The 16,383-nt window shown below is 40.2% G+C and overlaps 1 protein-coding gene across 1 annotated transcript in view; it reads right to left on the bottom strand.

Annotated features, from left to right (window-relative positions):
• Positions 1-16,383, bottom strand: part of LOC115355797 (low density lipoprotein receptor adapter protein 1) — a 56,358-nt gene that overhangs the window by 22,780 nt on the left and 17,195 nt on the right. Inside the window, exons 2-3 of the mRNA XM_030046686.1 lie at positions 5,088-5,230; positions 2,522-2,634 (exon numbers count right to left, since the gene is read on the bottom strand). Of these exons, the coding sequence (XP_029902546.1) occupies positions 2,522-2,634; positions 5,088-5,230 (256 nt within the window). The remainder of the gene's footprint in view (positions 1-2,521; positions 2,635-5,087; positions 5,231-16,383) is intronic.

The following is a 16,383-nucleotide window of genomic DNA, read 5'->3' as shown; positions in this document are numbered from 1 at the left end:
ATAATCCAGATCTGCTGGCTGCAACATCGCACTCATACTAAGTGAAATATTCAAACCCAAGATGCCATTGTTTTATGGCTGCAGCACTGCATCATATATAGAAAATATTGTCTATAAAATAGATGTCTTGTGCATCATTTTATGCACATTCCCCTGCAATTCAGTGGGACATGCACAAAGCTCATCTGCACAGCAATGACACCCCCGCCTGTGGGAGCCGCAGAGTTGAAGAAGTTACGAAATCCATATTAAACCTGCAATACAGAACTTCCCAATTTTATATGATTCATCTCCTCCCTTTGAGAGTAAATTAAATGCTTGAAGAATCCACTGCTGGGTCACATGGGGGCAAAGTCTTTTAATCTTCATGTGCAAAAACAACAGAAAAAAACAAACTCTGAGAGTCGTGGGATTTTCAGACAAGGTAATTAGCCATGCTATAATTTTAATTAGACAATTCCAGTAGGAACTGTGAATTGCAGTTGATGTAAAAAGCGCCACTAAAGGTCAGCTGTGCGCCCGTGCGAGACAGCAGCTCTGTAATGTTCACAATAAGGCAAAATGCAGGGAGTTTTATCACTGGGGAACAGGCTTAATCATCTTCAAATCTTCTCACGTGTCTGGCATTAGAATATGACAAACATCTATTTATATGTATGTATAAGTTCTGTACTATAGATTTAATTAATTATCTGTGATTTTATTAATGTCCATAATGCTCGGGCATTTGCTTTCTAAGGTAACTGCACAGTTCAGGATGTGAGATGATGATGTCTCATTAAAGCAACAGCTGGGATGTGCCACAAATCCATAACATTTGTTTAGATGCCATCACATATTTCTGTGACTCCAGCAGTTCCCAATGCAATCCCTGTCACTTGTTTAATGTCATAACACATAATGCCATATCAAAATCATCTTATGGGCATTACATAATAGGTTTTCATCTGTAGCATATAATTTGATTCACTGACAATCTAAAATTGCATGGCTTGAAATCTCTGATTGAGGCACAAATGTGGTTTTCTCAATTAGCCTCACCATTCTGTATATCCCATTCTGTATATCCCATTCTGTATATCCTATTTTTAAACAAGCAGGTTTTCTTCACTGATAAAAGAAAGGTGGCACTCTGAAAATGAACAGCGCCTCAGGTCTCCGTTCTTTAGGTCTTTATTAGTCTGACATATTCAAAAATATTCTCTTCACCATACACATGCTAATTTTAGCTACCAGCTAAAAGCCTTCATCAAAGCAGGCTTTTGAAAAAACTGTTTTAATCAATTTTCGGTCTCTTTAAAATAGGGATATCACTTTGGTCTTGAGGGTGTGTGGGTGGGGAGGAAGAGTTTACAGAGGGGAAGAGATGAAAAGCCAGTGAATGAAATTTTTGAGTCCAGAAAATGGACTGCCTCAGGGGCAAAACAAGATTTGGGCCTCTATGCTTTCTATAAATATTTCAGTAAATATCATTTTTATGTGTATAGAAATTAGGGCTAATTTAATTTGGACCTTAATGCTTTACTACAAATTAACACAAATTAAGAAAATGTTGAACTTTTACCCACTTTTGACCCTATTGGAAGTTCTGCTAGAACTTTCAACAGTAGCACCGTTAGTACTGCTACCAGTGGTGCTGGTCTGTATTCTACAAACTTGTGAAGCATGTAAAAGGCAGACAACTGACTGATGCAGCTGTTAAATGGATTTCCATAGACAGCAGGCCCATTAGCACTGTTGAAGGCAATGGACTGATCATACAGATTCTGTTGGGGAATCCATCATAAACAACAACTGGTTCCAAAATACACAATACAACAAGTAATGAAGCAACTCATTTAATACACTTTCAACAGTTGATTGAAAGTGTATTTATCATCTGACAGCCCTAATAGAAACACGATTTTGTAAAAATAGTGCACATACATTCTTAGTCCACTCCGTGTATAAAATCAAATCAAATAAAATGTGCTAAATGTGTGCAGTATGATGGCATATTAGTGCCATTGTAGGGAGAAAAAAATTACAGAGCCAGTGGAGAGGGGGTAATATTCCAAGAAAAAAAAAACAAAAAAAAAACTAAATTTCTCTAAGTAGAGTTTGATGAGGTGATCACCTGCAGGCCTGGGACACGGCTACAGTGTCTGGTTGATCTCACCTGGTAAAGTCAAGCCATGTGCTTCCTTGACCAGAGTTTTTTTTTCCTCAGAAATGTCTGACTTTATAATCTCAGAATTTTCCATTTTTTTTCCTCATAAATTTGTGAGTTTTTTCCCATACATTTACTACTTTAATCTCGGATTGAGAAATTCTGATTGTTTTTTCTCCCCCAGCCCATCCTCCATCCTCTTGTTTTCCCTACAGTGGCCCTAACATGCCGTTGTAGTGCAGAGATGTCAGAGGGAGACAAAATAGCAGTTTTCAAAAGTGGAGGGGATATGCCCCCCTAAAACTACACAGAATGTGACATAATTCAGCAATGTTATGCTAATAGGCTTAAAACGTGAAATAAATCATGTACCTGTATATGGAGACATTCTCTATGAGGTCTGTCGTCTCTGTGTCTGTGATGATGATGCCTTTCGGGGAAACCGTCAGTGTTACTTTGCGGAACTTCTTGGCACTGGCTCTGGCCTATTCACATAAAATACAACGGAAAGGAACACACACATTCACACAAAATCACACAAAATAAGATGGGTGAAAATTTTTTCCTCAGGTAGAGGCAGAACTTGTCTGTCATTGCAACACAAGTGATATTACTTTCGATAAAAACAAAACTCAGCTGCAAACTGTAGCAGCAGAGCAAAATGGAAACAGCCTGTGTGAGTTGTCCCAGAAATGTGGGGAATTTATAAAAGGTGACAGAACTGGGGGGGAGGAAAGCTGGTGTGTGTAGCCCAGAATGAGTATTCGAGGTCAGGCTGGCAGCCATAGACTCCCCTTGCCATCTCAGCTCCATCTGGAGTGCCAGAAAACACAGTAATAATGCTGAGCTTGTGCTCTGTGAGCGCTTGTTGACAATGACAGTGACCTCCTTACCACCCGATTAGCTAGCAATTGAAACCTGTTTCATGTTGTCCTTTTTAGCTTGACATCCAATTGATCTCAGGGACAAGATCTATCAAGTGACTGGGAAAGAATAAGGAAGAGAAAGAAAGGATAGTAAAGAGATGTTTTCATATCATTAGTAACAAACATTGATATACGGGAACAATCTTCCATTCTGATGTGTTTGCATGGGATGAAATAGAGGCTAACAGTGGAGAGAGAGAAGCTGAAGAGGGAAAAGGAGGGGGGTCCTGGTTAAAACAAAAAAAGGACTTCTCAAGGACAACAGGAATGGTGCCATGCCTTTCTGTTGGGGCCTCAACGCCCCTGGAGATTGTGACAGCGAATGGCACATTCTGCTTGTACTCACAGCATATGAAATATGGGAAAATTACATTATAATGGGAAGAGAGAGGCGACTGTGGCTGACTGTGCCAGCGTCTTCATGTAGGAAGAACCGACAGCCACATTCTCCACTGTCATGCTACTAGTGTTGTGCCACGAGGCAAAACCCAATCTGTCAGCTTGAGATACGCCAAGTTCAGCCACTCGGTAGTCTGGTCCTCCTCACTACAACATGGAACAAATGGAAAATTCACTACTGTATTCAGTAATCCCATTCAGGTTGCTTGGTTTCCTAGGGAACAGAGAGAGAGAGACAACTGACTTTCTTTTTCTATCCGGGAGTAAATCAATTGAATCTTAATCCTGCCATCAGGTTTGCTTCTGTCTCTAATTGAGGAGGGGGGCAGGGGGGAGGGGGTGTTATGATTAGCCTGTCTGAGCCAGGCTTTTCTTTGCAGAGAAAGGATTCCAACAGATTAGCAGAGACTTCCTCATTGTTGGTGGGATGTCAGTGTGCATGTGTGTGTGTGTGTGTGTGTGTGTGTGTGTGCATGTATAAAAAGCAAGTAAATGAAGCAAGAAAATGAAAAGGGGAAAGAGAAATTGCTTAAGTTAGTTGATTGTTGTGCATGCCTTAAAAACATGCAGGCAAATGGTGGGGTTTTACGGTATCTCTGCAAGCTGGTTGGTTTAAAATGCAACAGTTTAACTGCAGTTTTTTTTTTTTTTTTTTTTTTAATGAAAAGGAAAAAAAAGCCTTGCTAAAATTGACAGCGTTCTGAATTGATGTGGAGAACCATGCTTGGAAAAATCCCATGAGGCTCAGGGTTGTTGTGTAAACATCATATCATTGACTTGACTGCTGCACATGTGCAACCCATTGATAATCCTGGATTAACAACTATGTTTCCATGTGGCCATCCTGACCTTAATATAAACATAACTACAGCCCAGCTATAAGTAAACCGTGCAGAAACGGTGATGGCGACAGTATTATTTGTGATTTGCTGGGTATGAGGGTACATATTCTGACTCATAACTGAATGAATCACCATGACCTAGAGTACTTTTCATGTACAAGTTCAAATAGAGTGAATGGTGAATTCTCAGTCAACCCACTGAGTGCATGGTGGGGCATCAGTGTTGTAGGGGAGATGAAGATTCGGGCTCTCACTTGTTTATCTCAAGACTGTCCTTGGCATTAGGAAAACATTTGTGAATTCTTAACTTGAGTGGTATTCCCCTTTAAGTTGATCAACCTTGGTGCATTATAGTCTGAGGCAGTAATTTCAACCATATCCATGAGGGAATTTCTATAAAAAGGATTACTGTGGTTCAAAATCTTTACACTCACTCTCTTTCATGTTGCTATTGAATGCACCTCTATCTTGCATAAAGTATTTTGTAAGGCTGTTTTTTTCATTTGTTTGTTTATTTTGTTTTTTTCTGATGCAACTATTGGAAGATGTGTTATATACTGCAGTTACAATGAAATGTAAGCGTGTTATGCAAGATCTTTTATGCACTGTATGTAAAATTAAGAATCAAAATAGTATATGTAATTGTTGGTTTTCCATGCACTGTGTGTGAAATTAAGAGTCAAACAGTAGTTGCTGACTTTTTTATGCAATGTTTGTAAAATCAAGACATAAGTCGGCGAGGTGACCACCATGAGGTGACCAGTCACTCACCATGGCGACAATCCTGCGAATGGCAGCCGACGCCATGTCCTCTCCTTTAGGCTGTCCCACCAGGGTCATACCCAGGTACTTCACATTGAACACCATCCCCTCCAGCAGCGTCTCCTTTGTGTCAGTCCAGTTCTCTGGCAGCTCTGATTGGACAACAAGAGAGGACACTGGAATTCACTGAACATATTCTGGGAGCATATTCTGATGAGCATGCTGCACAAAAATGTGCTCTTTGTGGAAAGGAGCTAATGAAAAACTCTCTGTTTCCTTTGTCTGGGTTTCATTTTTTATGATTCATGCTGCCCTTTTCTATCAGCAAAAAGCATCATTCTCTTTTCAGATCCCTGTATTCTTGCAGATTATGAACAGATGAACATCAAAAAGGATATAAACAACCATATCACTGCATTAATCAAATTGATAACAAGTCAGGAAAGAATGTTAGAGGCGAATACGGAGCTCATCTTGAGGAAAATGTTGAGTCACAGCTCACAGAAGAGAACATTGGAAACGCCGGGCTGCTATTTGCCATTGGGCCTGTATCAGTTCTGTCCAACAGGTAGCACCGAGCTGTCCCCTGGCTGGCCACAACTCTGGGCAGACAGTGGGGCTGTATGCATGCAGAGAGCTTGAAATATCTCTCAGTGGCACCTGGACATGAGACAGAACCCTGACGAGGAGCATCAGAGCCAGAAATACTTACGACAGAATGCCATGACACGTTGTATATTTAATGGGGCAAACGGTGAAATACTCTAATCCATCCATTTCTTTCAAGGCATTCTTTTTAACACCAAAGTCTCCAGTATAACAGGGACACAGCTGACTGATGAACAGACAAGGAACTCCAAAATCCAATATGTTTGTCTCTTGATGCATTTCTGTGTACAGAGATATTTCTGTACATGGCACAGACCGAAAGCAGAGTAAGATTGACAAAGAGAATGGGCAAGATGAAGACGGAGGGCCAGAGAGAGCGAGGTGATCGGTGTCCAACATTCTGCTGGGTTATATTGGCACTGAATTCTCCACATGGGCTGAGCCATCTGTCACTGGCAGGCCCTGGGCAGCTGTGGAGGTGTACAATAGAGAGCAGCATCCCCTCATGCCCCTTCTACAGCTATGAATTATTAACTCATTTCCAGTCAGGCTGCAGACACCGTTTCAACAGCAGAGATGACATTTGATGTTATTTCATGTGACTGCTTAAGCACCTGGTAGACAGCGCGGCTGATTGCTTTTGATTGTTCTGAGCGAGGGGAATGTGGAGATTTGGAAAGTAGCAAATGTATTTACATTAGAACCTGGATTCTTAAAGGACCATATCTGTGATTTTGCATGTTTTGTGCATTATCTACAAAACGTTTTTAAACGTCACATTTCTACTAATCTTTTTATAAAGCAAGTAGCAATATTGTATTACTCTGATATATTTCCCACCCTTTTATCAAGCCATTGGATTCCATTCATTCCACTATGATATAAAAATACCTTTTCAGAGAGATCAAATTTTCTTCACACCAGTATTCCATCACTGTAATAAGGTCCTCCATATATGTTTGCTTTCCATAACCAATTATTAGTTCTGCAGATTCTGAGGGAAAATTGAGGGTTTACAATGTGAAATATGGGTTAAATTCATTAAAAATGATTCAGATTCTGATTCAGACACATCATACAAACGAGAAACTGATCCTAGGCCTGGACTTGAAGGTTGCAGGGCCCTGTGTGGTCTACATGTCAGTTACCAAAGACATCTGGAGGATGAGGGTCCTACGTCCTGTTCATCACTAAACTCAAAGATAAATTTAGATACAGCAACCCATCTGGGAAAATTTAAGGAGAGTACATTAATAAAATAATAGAGAATCAGTCCCTGCCTAAATGTGCGGTCATAAACATGAACCAAAAGCAAAGCACTCATTCTTACAATGCAACTGTCAATAATGTATGGCAAATAAAACCATGAGTGAGATTACATGATATTGGACACTCCTTTCACAGCTACTCCTGTATACGATGCACAGAGGGCATGTGAATGTAGATGTGGTCCAAGCTGATGACCATCCCAGTCCAGGGGCCTGTAGACCTCAGGGCACACAAACTATAATGATATGTAAACTAGTATGAGATGTAAGTAATAGATTTTTTTTCCTTCTAGTGGTATATCAGCTTGGCTCCTGTCAAAGTTCCAAAAGACAGTTTCTCTCTCTTAGAAAAACAATCCTCCGCTTCCTCGAGAGCTCACTGTCTACTACTCACTCTTTTGGCTTAAAGCCTAGATCCATTAGACTATAATTCCTGCCAAACCGTGTGTAGAGTGGGTTGTTCACAAGGCCATCACTAGCACCGAGGACGGTTGGGACTTTGGTATTTTTAGATGCTAAACACCTCTATGAGTTGAAACTCACTCACGCACAAGATCATGGTTAGGCTAGTGGGGAGCTCCATTTGGATGTGTGCATCCTGGGCTGGGTATTGAGCCTAGATACTTTCATGGCACCGACTGACCTGCTTCAATACTACTGAGTATTGAAAAACGCCATTTGGTACCAAAATTTGGTACCAAATGTTCTTCAGCACACAAACTGGTGGCACTACTGGTATCGAAAGTTTCTGCACAATACTCAGACTAACGTTGAAATTAAGTCAGCAATTACAGCATAATGATCTGTGCTTAACTCTAACTGCACTTTTCACTGTGCAGACAGAAGGAAACAGCTGTGTCAGACACAAACTCTGCACCAAGCAAGAGGAGCGGAGGAGAGAGCGAGACAGGAAGGACAGGCACCAAAAGGACGGGATCATTATGCCTGTAACTACTTTTATAACTCTGACCACTAGGCCTGTGGCCCATTACCACAACTCAGTCACAAAAACATTAGCTGATTTAGGACATGTAAGAGGTATTCCAGCACTGAAAACTGCCACTTCCCCCTGTTCCCACTGCAGCTGCACCCAACTTGAATGCATATGCAACCTGTATGATCACATTTTCCACAAGAAAATACAACTACTAGATCAACACAGACAACAATTTGTTTTTATAAATTGCTTATTCTGGGTTCCAATGTGTTTGTGCCCAGCACAGGCCTATGGTCTTTTGAACGCCTTTCCAAAACGGTTCAGTTTTCAGTTGCTCAAAGGCCCATGGCTGCATTGATATCATGCTAAAGTCGGCTAATGTCATCCAATGTCATCCAGCGTCATCCGGCATCATCCTTTGCTGTAGTTGACTGTGTACTATCGAGTGCTGTGGCTTCTTTGACAGGTAGTAATTTGTTTCAACAAAAGCCTTATTTCTAACACAGATGCCCTGCTGGGTGTGCTGGCGGTGCCAGACAGAAGGTTCATGGGGTGACCGAAATGTCTAGGTTTCATCCTCTAGCCAACATGGCTGCAGTTAGGGCTGAACAATAAATCAAAACATTATCGAAATGACAATATGGCCAAGGGCAATATGCAAATAGAAGGAACGGCAATTTTTGAAAGTAAAGTGTGTGACAAAACATTTCTGTAAAACGAAAGTATTATGATGTTACAGAGATGCCGTAAGAGGACATGTTCGTTTGGTACAGATGAGGCTTACATCATCGTTTGTACAGCAGCATCGCCCAATCGACCAATCATAGCATCGGTGATTGACGATTCTGGCAAACGTGATGGATTCCGTCCATTGATTAATTTGTCGATTATTTCCTTGACTAATTGACTTGCTGGTATGTGGGTCACATATAGGGTGACAAAATTTAACATGGGCAACATGAATGTCACCAAATTTCATCCATCAAATAGATTTAGAGATACACTGCTCAACCCACCCACACGGTGGCGTGTACAGGCCCCCACTTCAAAATCTCCAAAAACAGGACACGTCCTGATGTTTTTTGTTGTTCAGTTTAATTCCAACCACATGCAATAAAATAACCTAAAACAAGACAGCAGAGAAGCCAAGTTCAGATGTTAGGCAAGTCCAGCACTGAACAAGATAGTTTTCAGGCTTATTTTTCATGGTGAGGGTATAAGGGATGAGACCATCATCCTCTCTCAGGACCTCAGTATTTATTTTAAGCCTGTGTGTGACCCTGGTTGTTCATACATGATACAAACAGAGCAACTTCTGGTCAAACAACATCTCTTTGGATCCATTCTCTGAAATTCTAAAACAACCAAAATGCTGCAGCGCCACAATGCCAAACTGCTCCAGTCCATATCGCATCTCCACCAGGCTACACACATGAATTATTAAAGAGCTTCATGTTGATGCTGCAGGCTTTCAAATATATTATCCCCCCAAAAGAGGAACGCTTAAATATTTAATAAATCCCGTGTGAGTGTGAGACTACAGAGGGAGTGGGACTGATAAGAGTGACAGGAACAAGCAGAGTGAAACTAATTGGATTTTAACATGTTAAAGCAAATACTGGGGAGCACTGAGAAAACTGTGGGACTGACTTTTCAGAAGGCCGGTGTGTTTTTGAACAGTAAACAACTGCTAGTATATGTTTGTCATCTATGAAAGTGTGTGTGTGATAGCCTGTGTGTGTATGTGTACGTGTGTGTGCGTGTGTGTGTGTGTCAAAGCGATCCAATTTAAAAGAGTATGAAACAAGATTACTGGAGGAGAGGCCGGGCTGGTGCACTGACGTTTGTATCTTTATTGAACAAATGCCTGGAAACACTCTCACATCCAGGCTGTCGCACACAGTGCACTGATACTATTATGATACCATTATACTCACTCAGTCAGGACAAACAATAAAAGTATCAGTGCATCACAGACAGTTGATGACATTTCTCTGCACAGGGCCGAAATTTCACTCACACCAAAAAGACAATCCCAATGATTTTGCATGTTTAGCATAACATCTACAAAATGTATATTCTTCATGTTTCTGCTAATCTTTTCCCAAAGCAAGCAGTCATATTTTGGAACTCCAATCTTATTTTTCCTACCATTTATCCAGCCATTGGTTTCCATTCATTCCCCTAAGATATTCAATTTCAAATCAAATCCATTGTATTTGTATAGCATCAAATCATAACAAGTTAGAACTCTGATATCATTTGTCCTACCTTCGATTAAGCGATTGGTTTTCATTAGTTCCACTAGGATATTCAATTTCAGTTCCATTTTATATGTATAGCATCAAATAATAACAAGTCATCTCAAGATGCTTTACAGAGACTCAACGGATTTTGGGTCATCCCATGAATCAAAATCATCCCCATGAGCAGCACATGGCGACAGTGGTGAGATAAAAAGCCTTTTCACTGGGAAAAACCCTCAAACAGAACCCTGCTCTGGGTGGGCGGCCATCATGCCTCAACCGTTCAATATGAATTTAACCTAAATTAAGTAAAGAATTCAAACTTGAAAAATTATAGATTTTTATTATATGTTGTGAAATATTTGTCCCCCTGCATGCAGGAAAATTGTAGTTAAAGGGTCAAATAGTCAAAATCATTGGGAGCCCTGACATTGGACACTCCAGGCTTTCCTTACAACACAAACTATTTAACAGTCTGCTGAGCTAACAACTGACTAGAGGAGAATTTCACAGTGGTTGAGCTGACGAGGGCAAGTGTTGCTGTAATATAATGGCTGCGTTGGGCTCTGCGTGCCTCGAGCAACAAGCAGTGATCACCAGCTGGCTCTTTGAGTTACACACTCCATGATTTAATTTGCACTCAAAAGTCAAAATGATACTCTGGTGGATTCTGGTCTGCCTGAGCACCTTACTCTGCGGATTAATTAATAACACAAACACGAGCACACGGATATGCACACAAATTAAGCATGTTCCTAATCTTAACACACGCAGGCGTGCAGGAAACCCACACTGGCAAAAACACACCCTTTCCTCAAGACGCCATTATCTCAGCTGATTGCAAAGACTGGTGGAATAACTGTGCCCCAGGGTCAAAAGGCACAAGCATTCCCCGTTTTCATTTTCTCATTCTCCACACTGGTCAGTAAGTAGGCCATCCATTCTGAGGTGGCATTGTGATACCACACACCGATTTAAATCAAATATCAATTAGAATGAGTGCATCATCAACATATTAGCTCGCAAGGCATTCTGCTTGCTTTTCAAATCTATTTGACACCTCCTCCTTGATATAATCTCTCTGCTTTACTGTTTTACTCATCCTTTGGAAGTTTGAATCTAGGACACCACCTTGACAGGAAAATAGGCCGCACATTCAGGGAAGATGGTGGGCTGGGATGGTGTGGGGAGGGGAGTGTAACTGGTTTTCACATCCTGCCTTGAGGGGAAACCAAGTAAGGCTAAGTCCTTCCTTTCAAGAACTCACTCTTTCATACTGGTTCCTTAATTCTTTCTCTCATCCATCATCACTTGCTATGCTAACAGCCGTAACAACTCCTTCTCTCATGTCCCCTTGGGGATCAATAAAGTATTTCTGATTCTGATTCTCTATCTCTGCTGGTCTGTTGTTGAGGAAAGTAGCTGATGAGGAGAGCTTTCACTAGCCCTCAATCACAGCTGTAATCCATTCGCCAATGACAATGACAACAACAACACCGATATGTAGGAGGTAGACATGGCATCAAACAGCCAATGTTGCTAGGCAACCACAGCCGTTAGTGCTGACAAGCCAGCAGCGGCAGGGGGGTGGTGCATCCAAATTACATTACTGAGCACCTTGGCTGGGCCTCAAAAGAAGCATACAAGCCACACAAAGTGCTTGGCTAACACAGCAGTTAGGTTCCCCGTACCTCTGGAGTCACGTATTACACACCCAGCGGGCCTGACTTCAAACCTCATGTCAGTGTTTTTTTTTTTTTTTTAATATCTTGACTTCCTATCAGCTTCTTCACATTGAAATACATTGGCGTACATCACTGACCACCCGTTGTCTTGACAGCACCATGAGAAAATGTACCACAGAGAAACAACAACAGTTATTTGTCAGCACCATGTGGTCCCACAGGGTCGATATGGAAATAATGGTGCCAGGATAGCCTTTTAATTAGGACAATAATAAGGCCTGGGTTTAATAAACCATAATCATTATAGGAGAAACTATTAGGACTTATTTGGATGGGATTAGCATTAGATGATACATACAGTAGGCAACACACCGGTTATCCTGTTAAACATGGTACAAACAGTACGGAGATATTATTTCCACACAAATAACATAACACTGGTGCAATCTTGTTTTTCTGATGCAAGTAATTTTAACATATGCGTGCTGCTTCACAAATTGGATGTTACTGTAATTGAGTCTATGGTGGAAAAGAGTCAGTTCCCACCAACTTCTGCTTCTGGGTCTGACAATACACTATATGTTGGCAAGCACCATTTTATTTTATTTTTTGTAATTCACATGTTTGAAGAATTATATTTACGGTAATTGTATATTATGTTAGGGATTAATTACAGTCTAGTTGGTTAACCTGTTTAACATACGAAAACGCATCATAACAATTAAAATTACATTTGAAATAAACCATATAGGTCTATATTGAGGAAGCACCATTTATTTGCAGAATACAGTTTCTCACCTTTTTAGGTTGATGTACATCTTCATTAGGAAAAATCATGATATACATAATTACATTTACCATCAGGCTATATTTGTTTGTTTGTCTGATTGTCTGATTAAATGTTGGATTATATAGGTCAAAGATCAAGATCAAGGTCATCCAAAGGTCAAAATTCACATTTTGGGCAGTGAATACAAAGATGCTGATAAGTGTATTATATTGATGTGGGGGATTGTTCAGCATGGCTGTGTCTGTGACTGCTCTGTTGCAAATAGTATTAGTAATAGCAGCAAGTCACAAAAGCACATGGGTCTTTTACGAAGGAAAAACAGAAATAAAGCTTTCCTGCAAATGTAATGTGCCATTAAATGCATTTCCCATTATATCACTCTGTGATTTTGAACATGCTTCAGTAATTTCCACAGCATTTCTTTTAGACCCAAACGTTCCATCAAAAAATAGAACTACAAAGAGAAAAGAGTCTAAAAAAATGCATCTCCAACCCTTTTTTGATAAGCTTTTATGCTTTTATGTCATTTTCCCTGTCAGGGAAAAACATATGTGAAGTGAAATGAATTCAGCTACATGAATCAAGTGTTTGCCCCGGAGGTCCTTCACTGAATCAATACTGGCGTGAATCTTTCAACATAATCCCCTGTTCACCAAGAACTCCCAGTAATTGCTTTCACTTCAAACACCTTATCCGCTGTTAATCATAATTATGATGCAAGTTATCTGGCATGTGCATGGTTGAGCAAATGGGGCTGTTGCAAAGTGAAAGCTGTTTAGTTCAGACTGGGAATACGGGGGAGGAAATTTGAAGTCTGCCAAGTAACTAAGTGAGTTAGCTTTGAATCATAAAGCAGAGACTGGGTTGTATTTGACAAGGAAAATCTAAAAAAAAAAAAAAAAAAATGACATAAGGTGTCCAGCATGACATAGTCTATCTAATAGACTGTCAAAAGTATCTTGTTTAACCATATTATGAGGAGGCACTCTGAAAGTGAAAGAAACAAGTCAAGACCTTCTTACAGACATTTATAGGTGTTCATGACTGGAATGATGACAAGCTGCAGATGCAAAAACATACATAATGTTACACCATGGTTGTTATTTTTCAGAATGTTAGCTGGGGGGAAGTCCACCTCAATGGCAGGAGGCTAACAGTTAGCATTTTGAGCATCCAGCCAGTATCCAGCACTCAGTAACAATGAGAGGAAGATAGCATCACTACTGTCCTACAGAACAGCTGTGGGGGGGAATGAAATAATATCATATTTTTCAAAATGGGTGAATTATCCCTTTAAATTTTAGTAAAAATGTATAGATCTGTATATATTTTTGAAACAAACTGATGTTGAGCTATATAACCTCTTAAAAACCAAAATACAGCAGCAGCTACATGAAAGAATTCCCTATAACGTGCTGAATGCTAATTGCCTTCAGTCATTATGCAAAATATAGGCCTTGACCCTCCCATCAGAAACCCTCTTAATAAGGCTTTGTGAATCACTAATTAGAAAGGATCAAACCAGCGCTCGCACACATGACAGCTAAAACAGTCTTATCTTTTCTGTTCTGAACAGCGTGTTTTGTCCTTGTGACTATCCGGAGAGTGAAATGGGATTAGGACATGGGGTTATTTTCTGGGCAGCCGTTATTACATGCTTAAAATCAACAGCCAACGCCGACGATGGAACTTTGTCCCCGATTGCCTTTCTCTACTCTATTTATGGTTCACATCCCTCAATAAAACACCAGCTCATATTTGCTCTGTACACAGACAGTGACAGTGATGTTTGTTTCTGAGTCATGATATCCGTGGTGGAGGATGTCTGAGCTAGACCAGGATATGAGTGTGCATAGTACTTAGGAGGAATAAGACAGACTGTGAGTCCCTAACTGTAGTGTTTTTGAAGAGTGACACTTCTGTAAAGACAAAATAGAAGGAGCAGAAAAACTAAAATAGTGTAATTCCATGATAAAGTGTATATAATTGATGATAAAATCCCATAGTATACTACATATCATGCTCTGATGAAGTCTTTGACCTTTTGAGTAATAAATTCAGTAAAGACCTGATATATGACTCCATGGACTTGCCATCTTTACTTTCTTCTTTGAAGACTGCCGTCACTGTTATCAGCAGAGCACCCAGCCAAGAACTTTTGAGATGTGAGTTTTCCACAGGATGCTGACACAAAATGGTGCCGGTGTCTTGTCTTCTTGAGATCAAATGTATGGCAGCATATTAGAGACACTGTAGGAAAAGAAATTATGGAGTCACACACCTTAGAATTTTCGAGATTTATGTTGTGAATTTATGAGAAAAAAACTCACAAATTTGTGAGAAAAAACTTGAAGGAACAAAGGAACCAGGGCCAAGGAACCACATGGCTTGACTTGGCGAGGTTGGATCAGCCACACACTGCAGACGCTGCTGCTCGTGTGTATCAGGCCTGCAGCTGATCACCTCATCAAATTCTACTCTGACATGGGATTTAGGAACAAGGAGATCCAGAATCACAAGATTGTTTTCTTCTGAATCAGCCCAAGTCACAGCAATGTCTCTTCAAACTCCCAATGTTGATGATAATATTGTGATTCTGGGTTAAAATCACCTTCTTACTAAATCCAATTGTATAAGACAAAACTATTTTTCTGAGTTTTTTCTTGCAAATGTGTGACTTCAAATTCTCTGAATTTTTGAATATTTTTCTCAAAAATTTGTGAGTTTTTCCTTGGAAATTTAGAATATCTCATATATTTACTCATTTAATCCTGGGAATTCTGAGTGGTTATTTCTGAATATTACCTCCCCTGGCTCCATAATTTTTTTTCTCCCTACAGTGGCCCTAATACACCGTCATACAAATGATGCTAAAGTGAGACTGAAAATTCATGAACAGACATGAAAAAAAAACAATGGAGTAGCACCACTCTTGGATCAAAGTCAGGTGGAGGTTAGTTTTAATACCATTTCCCATTCCTGCCAAGGTCCCAATAGATGTGTTTTTCTTGTGACAAGGAAAATGCAACTGGCCAGGATCTTCAGTCCTCGCAGAAAGATCATTTTTTGCACTGCACCTCAAACTCAAAATAAACAGATAGATGGCTGGCTATTACTGCAATGCACGCCAAAAGGCTTTTTGCTTTCAGTAAATGGTGCACATCAAGCCCCAGAAAATGACATCCTAACCTGTATGATATAGCCCAGCTTCTCCTTTGTTGATTAAAGGCTTTTATCAAGAGGGTTTTTGGAAAAGTGCTTCCAAATGCTCTTTTCATTAAGGATTAATTCATCAAACCAAACACATGGCAAAGTCTGACCTTGCAACTCAAAGTCAGGACAATTAAGAAACATTTGTAAAATATTGTAAATTCATGTAATATTATACAATTTCTCCAATCCAAAAGACAGGGGATTTCAGTATCTTGACAATTACAAGAGCAAGAGCATTAGGTGGACCTGAGTAATGTCCACTGGAGGTGTCTTTCATCAATAATGCAATGACTCAGCACTCACCATATGTCCGCCTGACAAATACATGTAGGTTGCTACTGCCTGCCAAATGAAGGGTGCTGAGGTCTTCCTAAAATGAGGTGACAATTATCATATGTAGCTGTAATGCACCAAGGTCAATTTGCCTGCCAGCTGACGTATATTTCTGCCACACTGAAGACACTATACATTTCTAAAGCAGCTTCCAAATGTATGGAACTACTACTGAAACCACCAAAACATTAGGGCTGTAACAATATGCTTATCTCCTGATCTGA

Source organism: Myripristis murdjan, chromosome 24, assembly GCF_902150065.1.
Source record: "Myripristis murdjan chromosome 24, fMyrMur1.1, whole genome shotgun sequence".
In the NCBI taxonomy this organism is placed as follows: domain Eukaryota; kingdom Metazoa; phylum Chordata; class Actinopteri; order Holocentriformes; family Holocentridae; genus Myripristis; species Myripristis murdjan.
The sequence above is the reverse complement of the archived record's forward strand: the minus strand, read 5'-3'. Positions and strand labels throughout refer to the sequence as shown.